The 26,131-nt window shown below is 39.8% G+C and overlaps 1 protein-coding gene across 5 annotated transcripts in view; it reads right to left on the bottom strand.

Annotated features, from left to right (window-relative positions):
* The window catches only part of cacnb2b (calcium channel, voltage-dependent, beta 2b), a 42,377-nt gene that overhangs the window by 5,239 nt on the left and 11,007 nt on the right, over positions 1-26,131 (bottom strand). For 3 of the 5 annotated variants that reach the window (XM_034209769.1, XM_034209772.1, XM_034209773.1), the window contains exons 1-10: positions 9,475-9,562; positions 8,179-8,244; positions 6,148-6,270; positions 5,841-5,980; positions 3,804-3,865; positions 3,676-3,701; positions 2,874-2,954; positions 2,642-2,700; positions 2,435-2,544; positions 553-561 (exon numbers count right to left, since the gene is read on the bottom strand). In XM_034209769.1, coding sequence (XP_034065660.1) covers positions 553-561; positions 2,435-2,544; positions 2,642-2,700; positions 2,874-2,954; positions 3,676-3,701; positions 3,804-3,865; positions 5,841-5,980; positions 6,148-6,270; positions 8,179-8,244; positions 9,475-9,546 — 748 coding nt within the window. In that variant the 5' untranslated portion in view covers positions 9,547-9,562. Of the gene's footprint in view, positions 1-552; positions 562-2,434; positions 2,545-2,641; positions 2,701-2,873; positions 2,955-3,675; positions 3,702-3,803; positions 3,866-5,840; positions 5,981-6,147; positions 6,271-8,178; positions 8,245-9,474; positions 9,563-26,131 lie in introns of those variants that run through there. The other 2 variants (XM_034209771.1, XM_034209770.1) reach the window with 2 other exon arrangements.

Here is a 26,131-nt window from a genome sequence, read left to right as displayed (position 1 = left end):
TTCCTTTTCTGTTAGATCCAAGTATGCCCTAGCGATTGCCCTGATTAAGCTCCTCTTTGCATTAGCTCATGAAAGTACTGTAGGCCTGTATACAGAAGTTATTTCCCTATCATTGAACCATATATTTAAATTGTTCTTATGCATCCACATTATACCATTGTTTGTAATCTTGAATGATAAAATACATGTTTACTGCCGAAGCACATATGTGGAGATTTATTTTTGGTTCTCTATTTTATATTGTAAAGATGCAGTAATGAGGATACAATCTAAAATCTTAAATGTTGAAGGTTAAACCCAAAACAATTAATTATCAAGTTATATATTAAGATTGAACATTTATTGTAAAAAAAATAGTAGTTGACAAACAAGACCCACAAGTCTCTAGCAGCTAATCAAATCACAAAGTCTACCGCTGAGGCCAACACAGATGAGGAGTCCTTTAAGTGCCCTGTGAACAGTGTGTGAACAAAGTGCTGATGAGGTAATGAAAGGAAGGTGGAGTATTCAAACAAACAGATGTGGACTACCAGTACTTTCAGTCATACATACCGGCAGCATCTGGGATGAGAGAGCGATGAGAAAGAGAAAAGTAGAGAAAACCAAGTAAATATTATCCTCCTTTCAGTCTGTAATCAATGGATACTGACCTACTGCACAGAGTGAGTGGGGCCAAAACAGCAAATACTCATAAAAAGTTCAGGAGACAACTTGTTTTCCTAATCTGATGCTTAAAGTTCACCTATTATTGCAATTTTTGATGTCTTTTATACATAAATATTTGGGTTGACATGAAAATACAAACCTCTCTCTTTTCCTGCTTACCCACATCTCTACAAACAGGGATACAACGGAGCTGATATAGATTTGCTGCGCACTTGACGTCATTACTGAAATGTGGGCTGGCTTTAAATTGAACTCTTGGCAACGTCCAGCCCACGTCCCAACCTATTTCCCATATACAGTGGGCTAGCTGAATCCCCTCCCGCAGCTGTGTGTCTGTGTATTCAGCAGGATGTCTACAGGACTTAGAGTAAAGTTGTTATACATACAATGGCCCTGTTCTAGCAGTACACATTCAATATGTTATGCTATGTGCTATATCAGAAACAATGCGCGACGTGTTTTGGAAGTAATATCGTCTGTGTTTACATTAGCAAGCATCGCTAACACTCAGAGCTAACTCTGTACCGGAGAGAATATGTGTAAAGAAGCCGAATATAAAAAGGTATTGTCCTTGTGGTAAACCCGTGCGAGAGAAAGCGTTTCAGCTCCATACTGTTTCAGAAATAATGCTTGATGTGGCTTGGAACATAATATGGAGCGGCAGCATTTAGCTGAGTTTCTGCCGGTAGTCAGCCTTCTCTTCACAGAGCTCACTGCTTGCATGAGGATGCTCCAGAGGGGTGTGGCCAGCAGCAGCTCGGTAAGAGCCAGGCTTATTACAATCCCTTGTTTCCAGTCTGTTTTGCTAAGCTAACCAATCCTGCTGAGGACTGCACATTTATTTTTGCCATACAAACATGAGACACCCGCTTCAAATGATAGCAGCCAAATAAAGGCTGTAATCAGTGGTTTCATTGTCCTAGATATGGGTGCTCCATAATCATCTATCCAAATCAGGGGTCTCAAACTCAAGGCCCGGGGGCAAAATCCGGTCCGCGACTTCATTTTATGTGGCCCCACAAGAGCTTGCAAAGAATATAATAAGTTTATTATACGGTTACATGCCACTTTACAGAAGCAGGTTGCCCATAAACTACATGTCCCACAATGCATCTAGTTTTGTGACATGCCACTGAAGAGACTTGCAATTATTTGCCCTGGATTTCTGCTTTCAGACGTAGTTAATTACCAAGTTATTATCCTATCCGATAATAATCCAATTCAGAGGCAATAATGTAATATAATACATTATTTTATATATATATATTATATATTTATATAGTTACAACCGGCCCTTTGAGTGCAACCTTTATGCGAATGTGGCCCGCGATGAAATTGAATTTGACACCCCTGATCCAAATGGTTGCTCACAGATAGGAAGAAAAGAACACAGTGACTCCTAGCGGGAATTGTTATTATGACAGGACAAAAGGAGGGTGTTTAGTGAAATATGTAAAGATCGATTAATTCCATATAGGGTAGGGAGGATGCATAGATTGATGAGTTAAAGAAACACAGAACTTTTCCCCACTCCAAAATGTAAGTTATTTTCACTTAATGGCCCGATAACATTTGAAACGGGTGCATGCGCATGGTTTCAATCTGCACATTCAGGCTTAAGGCTCGGCACGAAAGCAAATGAGCATCTTTGCCGTCTTACATCATCCCGTTGAATAAAGGATCATCTATGTACCGTATATTAAAAAATGATTGTGAACAGAAACTGCAATCTTAAAATGAGATAAAGAAAAGAGTGAAAGTTGTGTACCTAAATTAGAGCGGGTGTTTGACCGGTCCATTAAGGCCTTTTTTCCCGGGTTGTTGAGGATGGACCTTTTAGCCAGAGAGATGTCTGCGGTGACTCGTGTAATAGTAATTCTGGAGACAGAGAAACAGGGATTTGTACACAGTTGTGATTTTCATCCTGTTTTATATCAGCATGGAAGGTGTGACACTGAAGAATTAAATAACTTACCTGCCTTCAAATCGATGTTTTAAAAAGTCAAATAGTGCTTTTTGCATCATATCTGTAACCTGGAATTACACAGGACACAAGGATTTCAAGTAACATTTCTCAAGTACAATATAAAGTATCAATATTTGTCTGATGAACAATAAGGTGTATCAGCTCAACAACATTGTGTACTCTTCACATTTCAAAGGTATCCTATTAAGAGCTAAGATGACAGTGTATGAGCCAGACTCACCTCTAAGCCCTTCAGTGACGGCCCCATTAAAACCACAGGACGCATTGTAGGCACTACATCATACATAGCAATCTGCTCCCCCTGTGAGCACAAAGAAACACACACACTGGTCAATTTTGAGATTCTTGGGCAATTTTACATACACTAATGAAAGAGTATGTTTTTTGACTAAACTTTGTCAATTTGTGTAGGCAGACTCTTAAATTCATCAACAATTTGCTTCGGATACTACCTATTTGCAGATTTAAATATGACTTTTCTACTTTTTCATGTTGGTTTGTTTAACCATTTTCATATGTAGAGTTTTCACAAATGCAGGTAACTGTGCGTTACATATCTTTGAAGGCTGTCCTCTGAAAAACATGTTTTTCTCTTATACTCTGAGCCATAAAATCTCGTTCATGTACAGTACATAGCCCATGTACACAGCTTTTAATTCATGGCAAAAATTGATTTAATTTGAACACAGTTAAGACAGTATTTTTAGATTTTCCAAGTGATACAAGTATATATAAATCCCAGTGTGAAAATCTTTAATTTATTGACACAAGAACACATATTTCAACATTTGCATATATAAACATATTTCTTGTAATAAAAAATAAAAAAACGTGTTAATGTTAGTAAAAACTGGAGAACTGTTATTCAGCCGTTATTCAGAAGGTGAGATGCTGCTGTTGCAAACATAGGATCAACATGTTTTTTCCCCCTAATTGTTTCATAACACTCTTTAAAATGAAAAGCTGTTCATATTCAGATGTGAATGTTCTTCTGCGCGTTTGATGTCAATAGAATCACTTACCGGTTTCTTTTTCACCTGCTGATTGGCTGTTGATGTAAAGCATAAGAGAGTTATTTAATATGAATTCACCAATCATCAAAAATAAACAATTATTAATAGTTTTCATTTTATTTCACACAAGCACTGACCTTGTGATGGAGGTGTATATTTTTTTGAGTTCAAATCTTGAGCAACTTGAGACGCTGCTTTGCTGGAATAAGAAAAGTTTTGAATCAGCTCAAATGTCTCTCACTAAAGACAGAGAAAAACAAGGCCTTCTTATTTAGAGTCAAAACCTTGATGTTTCTTTCTTGGTAAAGAAAGAGCAGTCTTGGCAATAAAGAAATGTGTCCATACGCGATGAAATGATTCGAGGGTGAATCCCTTGACGTGATGCAGCACGCATAGTTGCTCCCGAAGCAAAATATCCACGATCCTCTAAATGAGTTTCACCCTAACTGGGTCAAGTCGACATCTTTCAGCTGGTAGTGAGTCTGATTAGAGTAAAAACAGCTTACTGTTTTAACGAAGTGAAAACACCTTCTACACGATGTCGTTTTAGTCCCTATAATGCTCATTTTCAGCTTCATATTTGTATTTTGTGCCTCTACTGTGACGTGTTTACGTGCTTTAATGTTCAAAAAGTGTTCATTTTTCTCATACTGTCTGTGCTGCAGCACCTCTTTTCACCCTCTGTCTGAAACCAGAGCCCACTCTGCTCTGATTGGTTAGTTGCACTTATTGCTGAATAACTATAATAACAAAGATCATCAACAGAAGTTTTAACCCTTGTGTGTTGTTGATATTTGTGTTACTCAGCCAGTGTTCGTGGACCCACTGCCTTTTTGGGCTTCAATTCAACACAATCAAACTATTTTATGTTAAAATACTCAACAGATGTTTACTTCATCCCAATTAGAAGCAATATAAACAGCATATATGGTTAATATTTGCCATTTTACATTTGTTAGATCACATTAATGAATTAAAGTGCTACTTGTTTTATTGCCCGCTGACTGGCTGGTCCTGTGGCTCGTCTTTTTTTTGTAACTAGCTGATGCTAAATCTCATTCTCTTCTTCAAAGTCACTGTCAGACTCAGAATTCTCAGAAATGGGATCCTCACATTCTGAAACCTCTTCCTCTTCCTCTACATCATCATCAAATGGTTCACTCTCTTCCAAAATCATTTGCAAGGCCCTCTGAGCAGAGAATCTTTTGGCCATCTTGATCAGTTGTGATAAGGACCCAAACTGGCGAAGCTTTATTTCTTGTGTCCCGCCCCAAATTTGCAGCTGGGATAGAGTGTGAAAAAAATCAAGATTGGTTCCCACAAGACATAATGCGGGAATGTGAGCAGACAGGTGTCAGTGCTTGAATTGATCAACAATGTTGCAACCTTGTGCGGGAATGGCAGGGGTAGTAACACAAAAGTCTCACACACACACACAGCTAGGGACAGATGTGTATATGTGTGAGAGCGCATGCACATGAACACGTGTGCTGTGTAGGGGAGTGAGAAGACTGACAGGTTATTTATGGTTTGTAGCGATAGTGCCTTGTCAGGGGATTAAGCTGAAAGATAAAAGATGTTTAAGATATCTTTGTTACATTAAAATGCATTGAATCACAAGCTGCAGCCAACAGCCATCGGTCAAAGTTCAGCAACTTTCAGCGCAGCCCCACTTGAATCCGTGTGCTGCATACATTACTGCAGGACTGTTGAACACACAATACTAGCACATTAATGGAGGATATGCATGCTCAAGCTGATAATGTGAAGATTGCTCCTAGTTAATACCTAACTTTGCCCATTATAATACACTTAGTTCAACCCAATTTTATTTTTAAATTTTGTTATCCAGTGGAACAGCCTGTATGTAATGTAAATGTGTAGGGGGGGGGGGGGGGGGGGGGGGGGTATATATGTTATATGTTCTTCACAGAAATTGAGCCAAGGCCATTGAGTGTGAGTTTGAAAAAATAATTTATCATATCATTGTTCTTTAGCTAAATAATGAAAACGGGTCCCACAGACACCATACAAGGGGATGTCTTGTGATCCTCTGTGTATCTCTTGTATGTATGCTGGACCAATAAAGATTATAATACGGATTACAAGATAAATCAGCACACGGCAGCATGGGCTTGTGTGCTGGTTGTTGTATTGAAACAAGTATAACATACTTGGCTAAGGCCTTTGCAGCTTTTCTCGCTTGGACTTCTCTTCTGATGAGGATGGTCTCCAGGTTGACTGGACTGGGGATGAAGCCCACCACACCATCCTCCTTCACCGGCCGGCCGATCCACCACTCGTTGTTAAACTTCTGATCATTAAAAAGACAACAAATAATGAGAATTTAAAGCCTGGCTTTCGTTTATTTATCCTTTGTTTATGTTAAGAAATGCATTCAACATTGTAGTTTTTGCATTCTTTGTCTCCATTACATCCCATCTTTATGTGAATAGATAATGCTGTGTGTGTGTCTCAAACCTCTTTGACATGGAGGAAGTCTCTGGCCTCGAAGGTGACGGCATGGCCCGGTACGGGAGCGTTGTCGTCGTCTGCTGGCGTGTAAGAGAAGTTGCAACGTACTGCGAATGCCACAGGCTTGTACTGCGAACACAAGACAGGAGATCATACAAAAATGTTATTACTAACGGATGTCACAGTCATCTTTATTGCCTAAGTTTTACTGACAAACACATTTTTGTGCAAACAATTATTAATATTTCACTAAATTGCAGGTGAACACACATTATAATGAATCCACAGATTGCAAACCATATTTCTCACGTTTATAATAAGGTTGTGTCGGGGAACCTTAATTAAAAAACAAAGAAAAACTGTTATCTGTTCAAATATAATTTTTAAGCATACTGTATGCAGGATTAACCAAGAGACTAAACGTTCATTTTAAACATCATGATACAGAGATAATTGCACCTTAAGGATAATTATGGTGTGCATGCCTGGGAGCATGGCTGTGAAGCTGTTCGCATGCAATGTGAGAATTCTGCTTTATGGATATTAGGCTCATTTCTTTATTATTTTAATCAAATTGTATTTTTGAAAGGTTCCTTGAAATATTTGAATATTTGCATTTAACTGTCATTAAACAGATTTATCTTGACAATATTATTTCTTAAAACTTTTTCCTGTACTTTTTAGGCATGTTGGCTCTGTTCTGTTCAAGTCTCCAAGTATGTCATGACAAGTGTGACACATAACATGTTATAAGTGATTCATGTTTGTTTCCTACTATGACAAATTAAGATTTGCTTCACAGTATCAGCAGCTACTGTGCCCGTCCGTCTGATTGAACGCCCGTTGGTGGTGTAATCCTATCAGAGCCAAATGTCAGTGGCACGCAGGTCAGGCTGCTAATTACTCCACTGTGGAGAGACATGGCTGTGGGAGGGGGGAGGGGGGTTCAGTGGGTGACGGGCTGCTTCAATTACAGAGCACCAGTTGGAGTGCATTTAATGTGTGGGGAGGATTTAATTCAATATTCAATGGGACGTGTATTAGCAGGTGAAGAGTTTGATATAGGATCTGATATTTAAATTTATGTGGGGAATTACCTTAATTTTCATTACCTCCACAGAAAAGAAAGTGGAGAATAACCCATTGGTGAATCGAAACAACAGCTTTAGCCAGTGCACAGGACTATAAACATTTTCTTATGCCAGCAAGCAACATTTTATTTTCATTTTCATTTTACAGGTTGCAATGGGTCAACTTGACTTTGAGTAATGAACCAAAAATAAATGTTTGAAACATCACTATTACTGCCACTTCATACTGTTCCGGTTCCTAACCTTCAGGCCATGCCCCCCTAAGGGGTTTTCAAAATAAATAAAGTATTTTCAAGATGAATAATGTGACGAGGAAGAAGAAGGAAAACATTTCTGCTGCACAGATTAATAGTTCTCAAATCCTTGCATCACACTTAACCGTACCAAATTAAGGAATCCTAAATATGATCATAATGTTACATAAAAAAGGCAACTTTAAAAACTTGAATTTTACGAGAGAAAATATGTGAGATAATCCAAATACATCTGTGCTAGAACACAGAGCAGTGACATTAGATGTAGTGCTTACCCTCACCTCCCTTGCACACAGGATTACAGATTATTGTCCTCGTTTGTCATTATAGTTGCAAAATCAAAAAGGATTTATCACATGTTCATTTTCATAAATGTAACTGTATTAGACTCTGGAAATAAATGATGTTGCTAAAATGCTAGAGAGCATTCGGCTCAAAAGTTTTCCTTTGAACTGAATCAGCAATAATCAATATACCTTATTATCATTCCCACCCAGGCATCCAGTAAATAAAGGATGAGGATGAACACTGCAATGACTCATTTTCATAGAATAATATTGTTCCGCTAATCTTATGTCCTGAAGAATGTGTTTCCTGTCTGTGATTTAACAATGTCCTTGAAAGCTGCCGCTCTAAATAGTAAGTCTTTGAGTACGGAGGTGGGTTCCCATGATGCAACTGAGAGGAAGTACCTTGGCCTTTTCCAGCTGCGCCTGGGCGTTTCTTTCCTCGTGGTGGTCCGAGTCCTGACGCTCTCCCTGCAGCAGAGAGAGAGGAATGACAATTAGTGAAATTAAATCTGTGCATTGATTTGATCAGTGTGTGTTATGACTTTATTTAGATTTGGAAAAATTGGTACTGCAAATCCATAAAGCTTAGGGACTTGATTCAGGAAATGTGTTGATATTGATGCAGCAGAGACTAGGATGTCTTTATTTTATTCACTGCAGTAGTATCAGTCACGCTTCAAAAACACTGGAGCCTACACCTCCCATAATGCACCTGAAAAGCATTTCTAGACCCTCCCTTACTGGTATATCTTTCAGACCGCACTTCAAGCAGGAGAAATGCAAGCTTTTTAATTCAAAATCTCCAATCCAGAGCCACTTGTGTCCAAATGGAGCCGTTGAGTTACATTTTCTCAGACTTGACAAAGCTCTGCCAAAGCGGCACAGAACACATTATTCAACTGTTAAAACAGCCTATAGCACTCCCCTCTGTCTGAAACCACAGAAATTGCCCTAAATGCACGTCATTGGGCGTCACAGCTTAAATACATGATACATATATTAAGGTATTTCAAAGTTTTATATATAAAAAACGTTTTGGTTTATTATTTACATGATGTTTTTTTGCAAAAATAGTCTGTGAAGCGTGAAAAACCATTTAAAATGTTTTTTTAATGACTTGACATTCTGCCTTATGACATTATAATTGTTCCTCTGGCTTATTAATTGATAGAGCACCATGTTGTTTCATGCATCGGTATTATCTGTCCATTGCGTTACGTGTCTCATTATCCTCAATGTGGAGCTGGTCGGCACAGTAGGTTTTCCACAGTTGTCTTTTGGATTGTTTCCACATTTTGTTCCTTTGAAGACCTCTGAATGTACGGCTGTAGGACGCAAACACTGATTAAATGCTTCCCTGTTAAACTTTAAACTTTTTTCTTCACGACACTGTGTCTCAGGGCATCTTAATATTTAAAAACCTATTAATGTGTTATACCAGATTAACGGGAAGAATCTCAGCTAACTGACGATATAAACCATTTTTACCAAAACAAAACACAAGTCTCATAAGAAGCATCTAAATGACCCCTGAGCACAGAACTCAAGATAAAAGATACCCTTATTACTTATCGTAGCTGCATATACAAGATATCCGATTAAAGCTGAGGTTCCACAGATTATTTAGGTATATAGTATCATCACTAAGTGATCCGAACTCGCGACAGGGGAAGCAAACTCAGACATCACAACACGTACCTTTACGGAGCTTTTACGGGAGATCGTCTCACCGTAGCTGTCAATCTGATCAAAAGACTTGTTCAATGGCATTAAAACGAGAAAAAACGCGGCTGAATCGGTTAATCCATAGGTTGATAATGTTTCTGTGGAACTGAAATAATTATTTATAATCCATAATTCAATTTGTATGTAAAAATCGGAGAGTAAAAGTTAGCTGCTAATGGTAGCCACCAGAGTTATCGCAGCTTCCGGTTTGGGCTATGCGTCAGTCTCACACACACACACACACATTACCAAATAAGGAGTATGTGGGAGTTCCCCTCGATTCCATTGGCTCTGACGGTTAGAAAGAGATGTCTATCAGCAAAATCGAGCAAGGGGGGCCAGAGATGTGGAAAATCCACCCAAATGACCCCAGAAGTGGTTTTTTTGCTACATCTCTCTAAAAAGGTCAAATTTCACTTGTTTTGCATCAATCTTGATACAGGGTACTTATTATATGTTGTAGTTTGGATTCCTAAAGCTTTTAGTCTACCATCCCATCATTCAAGGGTGGTTTTCACTGTAAGTAATTATTTTTTTACTATGTTCAATCTGAATTTACTTTAAAATAAAAACATCTATATTGATTCTGACACTTATACATCCAACTCACAGATGTAACCTTGCTTTGAGAAAAAAGATTATTAATTTAACCCTTTTAGAAGGGAAGATATGATAATTTGTTCTGGGAATGTCATTTTCAAGCTTGAGACCTGAAAAACAGGCTCGGGACTTAACAAAGAGTTGCCTTGTCATTTACGGTCCCTTCTCCAGAATTGTCCTGCCTTTAATTGTGAGGAAGTGTTGCAGCGGATCCCTCCTGGGGCGCTCAGGTTTATGTGCCATGTGTCCCAGCAATTACATTTTCCCCTCAAAGACGTGGTAATTAACGCCCTCTGTTTCATAGCCAGGAGGCGGCACAGCCCTCTGCGTCAATCTGGCACTCAATATACACACTTACATCCCAAAGTCAGGAATCCTCTCTCTGGTGGCCGACCGTCGGCTCCGTCTGCTGCATTTTAACATCACAGCGAGTCCTTAGAGAGTCCCAGCGAGTCAAACTCAATATTTTGCTAATCTTAAATAGTTTTCTACTTCCTAAAACGTTGCCCCAATACTTTAAAAATACTTACGTATGTACCATTGGCAATGTCATATTCACACTTGCAAATTACTTTAATAAACTTATTAAAGTACAAAATCCTCCTGATGACATACAAAGCACTCCATAACCTGGCCCTATCCTAAATTACTGACCTCCTCCACAGACACACTCCCACCCGCTCCCTCCGCTCTGCTGCTGCCAACCTCCTGTCCCCCCGCCCCCCTATCTCTTTTTTCTTTGTTTTTTTGTTGTTTTTATTCTCTGTCAAAACATCTTTAAGTTTTTAGAAAAGCGCTATATAAGTCTCATGTATTATTATTATTATTATTATTATTATTATTATTATTAATGAACCTGGGGCCTGTACGACGAAGCTGGTTCAACCTAACCTGGATATGTTTGAGTTAGCCGGTTGGCCTAATCCAAAACATACGCGCTGTCGCTAAACTGTACTACGACGCTGGTTATCAAGTGGATCGCTCAAGCCAGCCGTTTCCTATCTAGTTACAGTAGGTGCATGTTCACATGAAAGGGGTGGTATCTGGAGCATTCGACCAATCACAAACATGGAGAAGCGCACTGACAGCGCAGCGTCATACTTCCTGAATGAAAAGTTAACTTTAATACTAGTCAAAAATGAAGAAGTTAAACTTTAAACATCCATGACTTAAACACTTTATTCAGGATAAAAGCCACATAGTCTGCACCTGCAAGGTGAATACAGCTGGTAACAGAACAAGTGTTTGAATGCGTACATTAACAGGTTTATGATATCACTGCCCCGTCTAAGACACGATCTGACTTTAATTACATTTGTCTCGAGTGTTTCGTCAACTTAATGTGTTGCTTAAAATAATACTTATTCATACAGTATGTGCAGGGGCGGATCTAGACAAATATTCATGGGGTGGCAAGAGAGTGGCAGGAGATGTTGAGGGGTGGCATCCCCTGACAGAAGTATATGCTGATTTAAATCGCAATCATATCAATCAATTAGGGGTGTAACGGTACACGTACCCGTACTGAAATTATTCGGTACGGGCCCTTCGGTTCGGTACACGTGTGTACCGAACGAATATAGCGTTAAAAGTAAAAAATTGAGAACATGAACAACTTTCTGGAAGTAATCTCAGGTATATATCATAGAGCGACCAAGTCATTTCATTGGACGAGAGGCATACTATGAGAGCTGGTCAGAGGGATGCGTTCAAATCTAGTCAGTAATTTGAGGAACTGTCGAAATGGCGAACGCAGATAAAGTTGAGCTGAAAATCCTCCAGCATCATTGAAGTCTCCGGTTTAGGAACATTTTGTTTTTGTTACATACAAGGATGACGGATAAAGACAGGTGGACCGAACCAAAGCTGTTTGTCGGCATTGTTCAACTAACATTGGTTACGCGGCTGGCAATACATCACACTCATTTGAAAAGGCATCACCCGAATGTGAATATCACCGGTACCAAAAGAAAAAAGACTGAAGTGCAAACCCAACTCCCACTAGCATGTACCACCACTCGCAAAAAGTTCAGACCGAGCCAAAGCTATTACAAACGCCAAATATCCTTATGTTGCCATGTTAGCAAAGCGCTACCTGGCTGTATCTGCTACCTCTGTCCCTAGCGAGAGGGTGTTCTCCACAGCAGGAGACATTGTTAGTGCCAGCAGATCTGCCCTTTCAGCAAGCAATGTGGACAAGTTCATCTTTCTTTAAACAACATGAAAATACAATGACAAGCAAGTCCTAATGTCAAGCTGGCTGCTTAGGTACAGTACAGTTCAAATACAGATTATTTATTTATAATTTTTTCTGCTGTACCGAAAACGTACCGAACCGAACCGTGACCTAAAAACCGAGGTACGTACCGAACCGAAATGTTTGTGAACCGTTACACCCCTACAATCAATGTTAACTTGGAAAGCCACAATATTAATATTTTAACTCAATCACATAGGTGATATTATTGTGGCACATCAGTAAAGCCTTACAAGGTGGCAGACGTAATTGAATGAATTTTAACTGAACAATAACTGAATGAGTTTGTCTCACTCTTAGACCAGCAGGAAAACCAAATCTATGCAGACTGCTGCAATAAGTACATTAATTAACTGTCTCATCGATGTTTGTCTGAATAAATATGATACTATTAACAATCATATTATTCCTATCAGCTGTCAATCACTGTTAATAAATAATAATAATAATAGATTGAATTTGTTAGCGTTTTTACAGGTGCTCAAAGACGCTTTACAGATATAGTGAAGAACTGTTATGATTCACATATTCATTTATTATTGAATAAACTATATATTTTTTGGAGGAGTTAATGATGAATGTTCATCAAGATGCTTGCTCACCCTCCTTCAAATTTGAAAAACAAGTAATTATATCATTATTGATATACAGTTACAACCTTGACTTTACATCAGAAAGAACAAACATTAAAGAAGTGACTAACTGCATCAGTTAGGGTTAGAAAACGTGTATTCAGCTAAAACATCGCTGCAGTTATTATCCAGTGGAAGGTCCTTACCTACTGGCCTAGTTAAATCAAAGTGGTTACTTTCTGTTGGCTGGGCAGTGTAGTTTTACACACCGTCTTATTTTACTTTCTCAGGACTTAAAACTGTTTTTTGGGGGCAGACCCCCTCAAAGAAAAAAATATATACACGTCATCATCTTAACAGTTTGTTATTCTCATCGAGTCATCCGTGAGCAGAGCATCAAGTTGGCATGTCTATTACAGCTGAATGCGGCGATTACTATTTTGTTCAGCAAAACGCCTCACAAACTTATTAAGATCAACAGCTGTAGTGCGTTTTGATTCAATGCTGAGTACAGCCAAACTGACAGTCTCTTCTCTGTCATTGTAGACCGCAACTACCTCATTCCTTCAGTGCTTGGGTCCGAAAGGCTTCTCGTTTTGCGCCGTCCCCACCTTCAAGTGAATTCGCCACCAATCATATTTCCACTCTCGCGCCAGGACCGGGGGAGGGGTTACATGACGTGCATCTTGTGCTGCATTCACTTGCACTCGGACATTAGAGACTTTCTCTCATAAATGTCCGATGAGCCACAACTTTTCTTTCAAAACAAAGATGCCAACTGGGGTGGCAGCTGGGGTGGCAAGGCTATTGTTTAGGGTGGCAGTTGCCACCCCATGCCACCCCGGTAGATCCGCCCCTGAGTATGTGACACTGTGAGTGTTGCACGGCCAGATACGGCTCAGCTGACTCAGATAAGGAGATATATGATACATTATGAAGTGATATGCCGCGGACTGTACTTAATGTTACTCTGATCCGGTTACTTATGTTGTGGCAGATATTTAAGTAAGCTTTCTTAACGCTAATGTTATAATAGTCAGATTGCTATGAAGATGGGAGGTGATATTCTATTAATGTTCACGTTCACACAGTCGGTGATTTTTGCCGGCCGTCTTTCCTGCATCTGCAGCTTTTCTGTATTTCCTTTCTCCTGTAATATGACTTGATCGCTTTAAACTCCGCACACTGAGCTCTGATTGGTCAGCAGGCAGTGCTTTCACTGAGTTGAGCTCTTAGCCTGCAACCTAACCTGGTCCCGACCAGGTTAGCCGCTAAGCATAAATTACCATGGAGATCTAGCCTGCTAAAAAGAGAACCAGCTTCGTAGGACCGGAAAGCCGGAGTTTTCCCTGAATTTAGCCGGCTAAGCGAAAATCCTGCTTCGTAGTATACCCCCCAGGTTCCTGATTATTTCAGAGGTAAAAAACTTCATACAGAATTTGTAAAAATAATAATTAATTTGTATTGACTAAAATATCTTACCTTAATTTGCTTTTTGTACTTCGGTTTCACTCATTTTTTGTCAGAAATAAGCTTTCTTTATTTAACCTTTAAGTTTTTTCTTTGGTAGTTATAGTCCGCTTTTTGGGCGGTTGTAAACTAAACATTTATGATCCTTTTTATTTGTATACGTCAGATCCTTTGTTTGGAGCCAAGTGCAGACTCAAGGCAAGTTTGGCGTTTGGATTCCCTCTACAACTGAATTTAGGGAGGTGTTGATTCAGGATGTCACTATGCAGTGTATGCCGTTAATATGTTCGTATGCATATTTGCTGGAGTGCTGAAAGTAAACGCTTTAGTTGTGTATAATTAAGGTTCACAGAGCAGAACAGCAGTACAGTTATCAGAGAACAACAGATACAGTTAGTGAAGTCTGAGAGAGCAGACTGCAGCTTTGTCTCTTCAACTGTGTCTCCTCAATATACAAATAATTAGCATTAGCAATTACATGATGTACGTGGCATACACAAACAGAAATGTAAAAAACATTTGCTGTTATGAGTCACGTTGTGTAACTTCTACAACTTGTCACATTTCTTTCGAGCTACAGCAGGAACAGAAACTGTTTGCAGCTAACAGGAGTCTCAGGGATGATACCTGACTCATAAGAGACCTCTGCTAAAAACTGGTGCACACAGACAGTATCTTAGGTTGCCTTTATCGTTAAGAAATATAGGGTTAGACACTACCAAAACAATTGTCCTGTGGATTTGTATACTTGCTTTGTTTACTGTTATACTCTATACTGGAGTAACTCAATAATCATTGATTGGCTAGTCAACTAGTCAAAAATGTGGTTGGATTTCTTTAACAACAAGGTTTAATTTTATACTTGTGATTTGCACAAAAAGTTTATACATATTATTGTTGTTATTTCTGTATTTTTATTTGAAAACAGCTGCTGGGGTAGAAGATGTACAATTCCATAATTCCTGGGTGGAGAATGCTGACATAAATTATTCCAGCATTTTCTAACTCTAAAATGCATACATTGTTGTCTTTCTATTGGTTCAGTTTGTTTACAGATAACATTTATTTTGATATAGCATGTTAATTATTGAGCCTTTGTGTTTCCGTTTATTTTTTACCTTGGAAATAGTCAGGCTTGCCTCAAGTCCTTGTGCTACTAACTTTGTCACAACTGCAGTAAAGGTGGTATAAACCTTATCATCAAACCCTTGGGAAGACAGCAAATCATTGTTGACATATAAGCAAATGTTGGCCTAAACCTGAAGACTTGCAGGCCCTAGACAGAAAACAGTCCCCCCTCTCCGGTGTGAATGAGGTATATTACCTCATTCACACCAACGGTGTTTCAGGCAGCCTCTTAGCTCCGGAATCCGGTTCGTTTCAAGCACCAAAAAATTGTCCGGCTAGAGCAAAAGCACCGCATACATCACGCTTACGTCGAGGCGGGGGCAGGGGTAGGGTCCTGAACTCCTGAACAACAACAAAAAGCCGGCGTTTTATCCAGTTTCTACACAACGATGGAGAAACTTAACAAGCAGCAGTGGTCCGATGAAGGGACCAGCTACCTACTGGGAATCTGGTCTTCCGAAGAGGTACAGAGGAAGCTGGAGCACAATCGGCCACTGTTGTTGTTGTCGGTGTCAGCTGTGAGGGGTTTCCGCGCGGTTTGGCTTTATGAAGCAGGCACGCAAACGGTTACGTCATGATGCAAACGATGACGCAATGACGCAGCACCAATTGGACTCTGGGCGGTGTGAAAAGAGCCGGAGCTAAACCGAAGAACCGGTTCTGAACCTGAAAAGCCCTAGCACGGAGCTTGAACCGGAGTTGCGTTGGTGTGAATGAGGTATCAGTATGCTTCACTTTCTGAACCGACACAAAGGTTTCCAGTGAACGTTATTAAGACAGCAGCTATGTGTTCTCCAAAACCTCTCTGGCTAATGTTCAGAACATGAGTATATTTAGGGAAGACTAAATATAGAGGAGAATTTCCCTATTTCGTGTTCATTGTAGCCTTTATTTAACCAGGTGAAAGCCCCTTGAGATCAAAAGATCTCTTTTTCAAGGGTGACCTGCAGGACATTAGTTACACATGTAACATAAAAACAACAGAACAACAATAAGGATGACATACAACAGTTTACAAACTCTATTTACAGTGACAGGTACCATGAATATCAAACAGCATGTCAGCCAGCTGAGTTTTAATATGATGCAGGGGAACCAAAGTGCTCAGTTTTAAACATGTTTGCAGACTGTTCCAATTTAGTGGAGCTGCACAACTAAAAGCTTTCTTCCCTAAGACAGTCCTAGCACTTGGCACATTTAATAAAACAACATCATGAGATCTCAGGCAATATGTACTTTCAATTCGTCGAGAGATCAGAGAGCAGATATAAAAAGGTAGTTTACCCAACATGGCTTTGTAAATGAACATGTACCAATGACTGAGCCTCCGTACAGTTAGTGAAGGCAGACCTGCCTTGGCATACAGGGTACAGTGATGAGTAAGTGCTTTACAGTTAGTAACACATTTCAGGGCACTGTGATAGGCGGCATCTAATTTTTCCAGGCAATGGGCAGGTGCATTCATATAGATCAAATCACCATAGTCCAGCACAGGTAAAAAGGTCACAGTGACTAGCCTTTTCCTGGCTTCAAAAGAGAAACAGGACTTGTTCCTGTAGAAGAAACCTACTGTAGTATAACCCTCAGCTTTTTAAGCAGGTTATTGACATGAAGTTTAAAAGTAAGACAATCATCAAGCCAGATACCAAGGTATTTATAACTGGTAACCACTTCAAGTACTTGTCCTTGCATAGTAACAATATCCAAAACAGGCTCTGGTATCTTTTTAGCTTTAGAAAAGAGCAATACCTTGGTTTTATCAACATTTAAAATAAGCTTAAGTTCAGCGAGCTGAGTCTGAATAATGTTAAAAACAGCCTGTAATTTAACACCAGCCTCCTTAATGGAGGGACCTGCACAGTACATCATGGTATCATCCGCATAAAAATGTAAAGTAGCTTCATCCACATTTTCACCTAAACTGTTGATATATATGGAGAATAAAAGTGGACCTAAAACAGAACCTTGAGGAACACCATTAGCAATGTTTAACCACTCAGAAGACAGCCCATCAAAGTGAACACATTGGGACCTTTCAGAGAGGTAGTTCACAAACCACCCCACTGCATGGCTGGATATGCCAATACTGAGTAGCCTCTGCTTTAAAATGCGATGATCAACGGTGTCAAATGCTTTGGAAAGGTCAATAAACAGAGCTGCACAACTCTGCTTATTATCCAAAATACTAGTAATGTCATTCACCACTTTCATTGTCGCAGTGATGGTGCTGTATCTCTTTCTGAATCCTGACTGATGTTTAGACAGGATATCATTTATACATAAAAACTCCTTTCTTGGTCACTCACAAGTCGTTCGAGCACCTTAGCCAGAACTGACAATTTGGAGATTGGCCTAAAGTTATTTAAAATAGTTGCCTCCCCTCCTTTTAGTAAAGGCAAGACATAAGCAGACTTCCATACTTTTGGAATTGTATTTGTGCTGAGGGAGAGGTTAAAAAGAGAAGTAAGAGGTGGAGCAATAAAATCTGCAGCTAACTTTAAAAAGAAAGGTTCTAAGTTATCCGGGCCAGCCGGTTTCCTAGGATCTAACTTGGATAATGCTTCATGAACAATACCAATAGTTAAAGGAGTAAATCTGAAAGGGTTTTCCAGACCACATTGTTCAGAGTCAAGGATTGGAGCGTTCACAGAAGCAGAAGTACAGTCAGTGACAGAATCAAAAAGAGAACCACAAGACACAAAATGCTTATTAAAGCAATTTAGCATAGTAGCCCTGTCTGATATAATGCCAGATGGTGAGGCACGGAGGTAGCTCATTTGGGATATCACCAGTGGAAATCGATTTTATGGCTTTCCAAAATTTCCTAGGATTATTCAGGTTTTCTGTGGTAACTGACAAATAGTACTTTGATTTAGCACTTTTTACTTGAGATGTGAAGCTATTTCTTAGCTGTCTAAAGAGTAGCCATTCTACCTCTGAGCCTGATTTCCTAGCCTTAGCCCAAGCATTATTTCTCTCATGAAGTAGACTGGACAGCTCAGCAGAAAACCAGGGATTGTTTCGTCCCTTCACTCTAAATTTACGCAGAGGTGCATGTCTATCTATAATTTTCATAAAACCAAGATAAAAATAAGACCATGCAGTTTCTACATCAGCACACAGATTGATTTTACCCCAATCAAAATCAAACAGATCATGTAAAAAACCCTGCTCCACAAAGTGTTTTTTGTCTCTCTTTGTGATGATACGTGGTTTAACCTTTTGGACCTTAGTGTTCCTAATTGTGGCTACAACACAGTGGTCATTCACATCATTAGCAAATACTCCCACAGATGAGTATGTATGTGGAACATTTGTTAAAATTAGATCAATTAAGTAGGACTGTCTATAATCTGGGTAAAATTCAAAGAGGTACACAGGTTTTTAAAATCCTCTGACACAGAAGTTAACCAGTCCCAATTAAAATCACCAAGCAGCACTATTTCCTTGTAGGAAAGTTGTGATAACAGTTTTGTCAATGACGATAAAGAGTCCTTGACAGCCGAGGGGGCCCTGTAGCAGCCCACCACCATGACCTGTTGACCCTTTGTTACCTCAATATTCACGACTAAAAATTCTAGCTGTTTACTAACAGATTTGGAAACCATATCAGTTACACAAAACTTATTTTTCACATAAATGGCAACGCCACCACCTTTTTTAGGCCGGTCAGTACGATATACACTGTAACCATTTATGTAAATGTCAGAGGCCAAAATGGATTTATCTAGCCACGTTTCTGATAAGACAATGACATCAGCATCAGTCGAACTCGCCCAAATACGGACAAAATCTAATTTAGGTAACAGACTACGCACATTTAAATGAATTAAACCTACCCCAGGTCTAGATATAAAATCAGCAGGAGTAGCTATTTGACTAATACTGCTAGGTGGACCTGGATTTGGCTGTACATTTCCTGATAGTAACAACAATAAAAATACCAAGCACCTTTTCCTCTTAATCAATACACATACATTGTCAGCTGTTCTAGAGTCACCAGCAAACTTCGCGAAAGTGAGATTAGAGTTTAAAAAACAATTCTGAAGGACCATCGTGGCAGGCATGTGAGAAAGACAAACATTTTCCGAAATGAATGTCCGCGACAGTGCAACCAGCAATTGTTTGTGCAACACCTCCAAAACTGTACAGGGGATGTCCACTGCGGGCGGCAGAACATACCCGAATCCAGTAGATTTTTCAGGATTACGGCCCGTCTACACTACAGGCGTCAAAAAATGCTTTCAACGCTTCGCCCATTCATTTGAATGGGGTGACGTAGGATATTTTCAAACTTCGCCGAACTGCATTGTGGGTAGCATGGCAAGGCGTTGCAAGCATCGCGAGCGTCTATCGGCGTAAAAAGTTGAACAATGTTCAACTTTTGAGGCTCGATGCTTGCTCGAAGCTGGCGTCAGACAATCAAATCCCGTTTTTGCAATTCCCGCCAGTAGAAGCGCTAGCCAATCAAACCGCATGCAAGCTGGGAGAGCCAGACCGCAGTTCATTTCCTCATATTCCAAACGAGAAATTACGGTAGCAAATCACCTGGTTCTTTCCGACCAGAACTATTTACCGGGATACAAACCGGAGGAACCAGGCATGGAGGGAGGTGGCAGAGACAGTGGGTGAAACTGGTAGGTTTTTGCCTGTTTGGGGATTTTATATCCAGTTTACTTCGTTTTAACATTGCTATTGCTTTGTATGTCGGGGGCGGGAGATTCATGTGATTGGTTGTTGGTCGCGTTGCTCGCAAAAAATCGCCAAGCTTCAGACACGCCCAGCTTCAAGCTTTTTCGATGCCTGTAGTGTAGACGAGCCGTTACTAGCGATCTTCTCCTTGTCCAGCACAGCCAAAAAAAGGCACAGCAGAAACACGACATCTGCTTTAAAGTCACCAGTAAACTCCGCGAAAGTGAGATTAGAGCTCAAGAAGCAGTCCTGAAGAACCATCATAGCAGAGGCAAGTGAGAAAGGCAAACATTTGTCGAACTGAATGTCTGTGACAAGGCAACCAGTAATTGTCTGTGTAACACATCCGAACCTTTACAGGGGATGTCCACTGCGGGCGGTAGAACAGACCTGAATCCAGTCGACTTCTCAGGATAACGAGAGAACTTCTCATTGTCCAAAATAGCTAACAGGCATAGCAGAATCACGATATGGGCCATTTTCCCAGACCAGCACAGCATCCGGATAGGCGCGCAAGCAGGCCCGAAACGTGGAGGCGCTCCGGTCTCTTCGCGATATCCCCGGTGCAGAACCTCCTCAGTACAGCAGGATAGGCGAAGCAGGCCCAGCTCGAGGCGTAGAGGCGCTCCGGTCTCTCCGCGATATCCCCGTGGTAAAACGTCCTCGGCACCGTAGAGCACGACAAGAGAGTACCTGGTATGAATGATGGTCCAGACCAGTGGCGTAGCCACCATAGGGCCAGGGTGGGCCCAGGCCCACCGAGTTTACTCATTGGCCCACCCTGAGAAAGCTTCGGTGTTATTTAAAAAATATATTTAAAAAATATATTATTTTATTATTTTATTATTATTAATAATAAAAAAAGATTATTCACCCATTGAGAATATCCAAGAATTCAAAGTGAAATTCAAGTGAACAAATATCGAGTTTAATTAATGTTGTATGTGCTTTGTCCTCTGAACCGAACTCATTTACGGTAAAAACTGATTGTTGGTTCCGGCGCGCGCCATAATAACGTGAGAGAGGCAGAGAGCTGCCTGCAAAATAAATGATGGCTCAAAGTTCACTAATGAACTTTGGTTTAAAAAAAAAAAAGCCAGACTTCAAGAAGAGCCCCCACTGCCCTCATCTAGCAGCGATCTATACGATCATTTTCTGATAACGATGAAATAGCCCCGCCTCCCTCTCCCCACCTCTCCTGCTGCTGGGCTGTCAGAAGAAAATAAATGTTAACGGAAACTCTGCCGCACGGTTCCCTCGTCCCTTGGAAGAGGCGGAGAGGTGGGTGTTTTGTGTGACAGAATACACCACATGTTCTTGTTATGGCCCAATAGTTATGATGGACCTGTCCTCAAGCCCAAAAGACGTAGCTTAAATAGACTATATATTAAAAAAGTGTGAAGACAGAGAAAGAGCTCGGGGAGGAGAGACTGTACCAGTAAAGAAGGGAGTGAGGGTACATGAATACACTTAGTTATTATGAATTATCATCTGGGGAACAGGAATATCTGTACAGGATTCCAGGCAATCCATCATCTAAATAGTCATTGTCATCCCTCGAGCCACAAGCTAATGTGGCAGAGGATTTAATGTCAAAACTTTATGGAGTTGAACAAAAATAAAGAGACCTGGTTTTAAAATTCACCTCAATTGCTCATGATATCAAAACACAAGCAAGGACAAAGGAGCTATTGTGAACGAAATCAGCAGATATGCATGACCATTATCACATCCAGTACTTGACAATTAAAAGCACCTATGGCTGAAATTCAGGATTCAGTAGAGAAAATGTGCAGACAGAGAATGTCAAAAACGATGAGGGAATAAGAGAGGAGGGAATACATCTCCCGGGGCTGAATTATGCCCATGCATGGCTTTCTGTTTACCCATGGCTGGTGAAGACATCTGCTCGCACAGCACCACCTCTCCTGCAGGCCAATGTCACACAGCCAACAGAACAAAACGCCCCCGCTGAATTATTAAACAATGTTCAGCTAGCGCAGGTGAAATATCTACTTAGGAGATGCAAAAATGAGGGAGTAATATGAATTACTGTATCAACTGACTTTTTGGTGTTCTGACTTTGCATTACTCAAGGTAAAAGTCACAGATTTAACTGTTTTCAAATCATTCAGATATTATTCATTATCCCTTACATGTGATTGTTGAGATGGCTCAGCTATCCAGACACCACAGGATTTAAAAGTGACTGAAGATTGTATTTTACAACAGAACAAGTTTTAAAAAGCAAAGTTAATTGGGAATTTTAAACATTTTCAAATCATAGTTTTTAGGACAGTCCCATCTTTTTAGCCTTATCTTGTATCTTTGTTCCTCAAATGCGGTAATTTAATACTTCTCTATTTTATATAAAAGTTGTTTTTTAGTTTTAGGTGGAGGGTTGGAAACAAACAGACACTTTGAATACATCCCTAGTTTGCATTGTTATTTTGTACAACTTTCCTACAGTTTATAGAAGAAATCAATCAGAAAATGTCATATAATTTGTGCTGAAAGTATTCATTGGTTGTGACCCAAATCTTATAATGTGTGTATGTGTGTGTGTATGTGTATGTGTATGTGTGTGTGTGTGTGTGTGTGTGTGTGTGTGTGTGTGTGTGTGTGTGTGTGTGTGTGTGTGTGTGTGTGTGTGTGTGTGTGTGCGTGTGTGTGTGCTCTTCAACATGCCTGCAGCTTGATGAATGCTTTCTGCTGCTGTTATCTGTCTCATTTGCAGCTAAGAGAAGACAGCCAGGGTTAGGAGGTTCTTCACCTTGACACAGCAACTAAAGCGCACATCTGTGATGCCTTAAGCCCTGTAGCAGCTCAGTGTCTTGTTACTTGGAGAAAAGGACAGTGATCTTCACAGCTTTTGTGTGGCACCAACAACATCCTCTGATTAGTGAGTAACTTTGGAAAATGTCAACAAGTAAAGAAGGCTGCCTAGCTTACAGGAACACATGCAGAAATATATGAATTTAAATGACAAATGTTAAAAGCTATAGCAGTTAAGGATACACTGAATGATAGAAACAATTCTGGGATCTTTAAGTTTTGGATTTGGTTTTGTTTGTTTGTTTCTATATTTTTCTGTCAGCAGGATTATAGGACAACTACTGGGCCAATTTGTATGAAAGCGTACAGTAGCATTTGCCAAAGAAGAACCCATAAAATGTTGGCTTGAATATCAGAGTGGATTTTATGTTTTACTTCTGGAAATGGCCTTGGTGGTGGTCTGCACTCTCCAAGTGCCCTACTAATCCAAAATGTTATTATTCTCCAGCTGTCAGACCCATGAAAAAGCTTTTGCATCAAATTAATAGGACTCTTACTTCCGAAACCGAGAAGGCTAAATGACGTCGTCCTATTCACATCACTATTGGAAAGCAGCCCTGGCTTTCATCTGGTGTGAACACGTAAAATATATCATATTTTAACTCATCTCACAGGATATGTTATCTTGTGAGTCTGGTCAAAAAATGTTTTCTGCTTCATTAAACCTTACTGCTGAGCTTCATTGTGTAGAGTTGTGCCTCAAAAACACAAAAAGTACAGCCTGCTTCTACAGCACAGTTTTCTACGGTTCATTGTTTTATGCGGAGCAGGTCACTGATTTAATTGGGACCAATTTCCTTTCGTCCCCCAGATGAAATGCTGGCACTGAGCCCAGGTGTTCACACTCTAATTTCCCCCGATAACTATTTTTCTGGTTTTGTCTCTTTGTTGCTCAGGTGGAACTTTATCTGATAACACTCTTGCATTTCTTAGCTTCTCTATCGCTCCTTCATTAACATGCATTGTGTGTTCGTTTTTTTCCAAGCCTTTTCCAATCAGCAGCTGTGCATCATCTGTCTGAAGGAGACTGGCTGCGTGCCCTCTGCCTGATGCTACACTCCAGCACCTTTACTTTGGCAGAGTCTCTGTCTGTGGAGCTAAAGGTTGCATCACGGCCCTTTAGATCTCCAATTATAGATCAAGAGTGGCAGCGGATCTGTGAATGCACTAAAAGTAATTTATGTCTATACAATATGTTAATGAGGGGTTGATCTTTCTTGCTAATGTCACCAGCAGGGGGGCCGCCAGGGATTTTGGGCCCCATGAAAATATATCACATTGGGCCCCACCACCAGGCACAGGCCACGCCAACCAAGCACAATGCTGTAACCACACCTCCAGAACCCAACCGACTAATTTATGCTTTAAATAACTCTACCTGTACAGGCTTGCATCTATCTTGTAGTCCAATACTAACCGCACAATATTTACTGACACTGAGCGGTGAACATATAACACTGTGCAGACGTGCAACATTCTACTGCAGTAGAATTCACTATTTGATATAACACTAATATTCCTGACAATAGACCTCAATAGTCATCTTTTATGGTGTACATGCCTTTTTAATAACATTTTTTAATGGAACATTCATAAATCAAAAATAAATATAACTTAAATATGACCACTTAAATTAAAATAAAGTGAACATTAACACCAATATTATCATTTATAAAATGCTATTAAAAAAATAACATAAGCAGAAGATTTTTTAATTAAATATACATACCAACTACAAAATAAGCGAGTATTAAAGTGTAAATGGACAACAAAACGGAAATGGAAATGAAAAGGCCTGATGGTGGTGCTAAATCAGAGCAAAACTGGGTGACATACTGTCGCCCTTTAGTCCCTCTCTCTTGTCTTTCTCTCCTTTCTTTTCTTTTTTGAAAGCCTGACTTTGTTAGTCGTTAAGACATCGTACACACGTAAGTACTAGCATCCCTGCTCACATGCTCTTACTCTGCTAGAAAATGCGGTGCCGCACAGCGTTTGGAGACAGGACCAAACCATTACATGTAAATAGAGGGGGGTGTACAGAGGCTTTGGATAATGAACTTTTCGAACAAAAATAAGTTAAATGAATCGTAAGTTTAGAGAGTACATTATCAATATAATGTTATATTAATGTTAATTATTGATGATTGATGAAAGGTTACTTAAACATTTTTTTTTTAATGTTCTACATTTATGGGGCCCCTGTCAGTCACGGGCCCTTAGAATCGTCCTAGCTTTTCACCCCCTTACGGCGCCCCTGGTCACCAGTAAGAAAGAGTTTAAAACTAGAACAATACTTCTTTTCCATTTTTACGTTCTCCCAGATACTATACCCACATTCAATTTACCGCTATAACAGTTACAAATGTACCGCTCAAAATGATCTGAGACTTTTAACTTGATTGCAGATAGGGATAAACATAGGCAGAAGGCATACATATAACATGGTATCGCTATTGGCCTTGGAAGATTACCGATGCAGCCAAAAACCCTCTTTACACAGCTTTTGGTGAAGGTAAGAACATAAAAAAACACCATCAGTTTTGCATTGTATTGCTTTGACTGCTCCATTCAACCAATCCACATTTGTAAAAAGGGATTTTAAACCAGAGGTACATTTATTTTCGGATTAATATCGTTCAGCATGGGATCAGCCCTTAACCTGAATGTAAAAGTGGTGATACATGAATAACAATACCTTCCTAACATTATTTATATGGATTGCAGACGGTTGGCTTATGAACTGGATCAAATATAAAGTGGTTGGTTGTAGATATACTGTATCTTGCTTGGATTTGTTTATCATGCCTTGAGGTTTGTTGTTTTTTTTAATTGTAGGATATCTCCTGAAGCATGGAAGGGTTAGATTAACATTATGAGGTGTGGGTCGTGTAAAAGACCAGACAGGAACATTTTCTCACATTTCTACTCATGCATAGCATTTACTACTATAGAGATAATCTGCACATCAGAACATCTCTGCACCAAAGACTAAATTGGAAAAATCATTACAGAGAAAAAGACAATGTGTATTTGGGCTCATCTCTCTCTCTCTCTCTCTCTCTCTCTCTCTCTCTCT

Source organism: Gymnodraco acuticeps, unplaced genomic scaffold, assembly GCF_902827175.1.
Source record: "Gymnodraco acuticeps unplaced genomic scaffold, fGymAcu1.1, whole genome shotgun sequence".
Classification (NCBI taxonomy): Eukaryota; Metazoa; Chordata; class Actinopteri; order Perciformes; family Bathydraconidae; genus Gymnodraco; species Gymnodraco acuticeps.
This window is presented reverse-complemented; position numbering and strand designations above follow the sequence as displayed.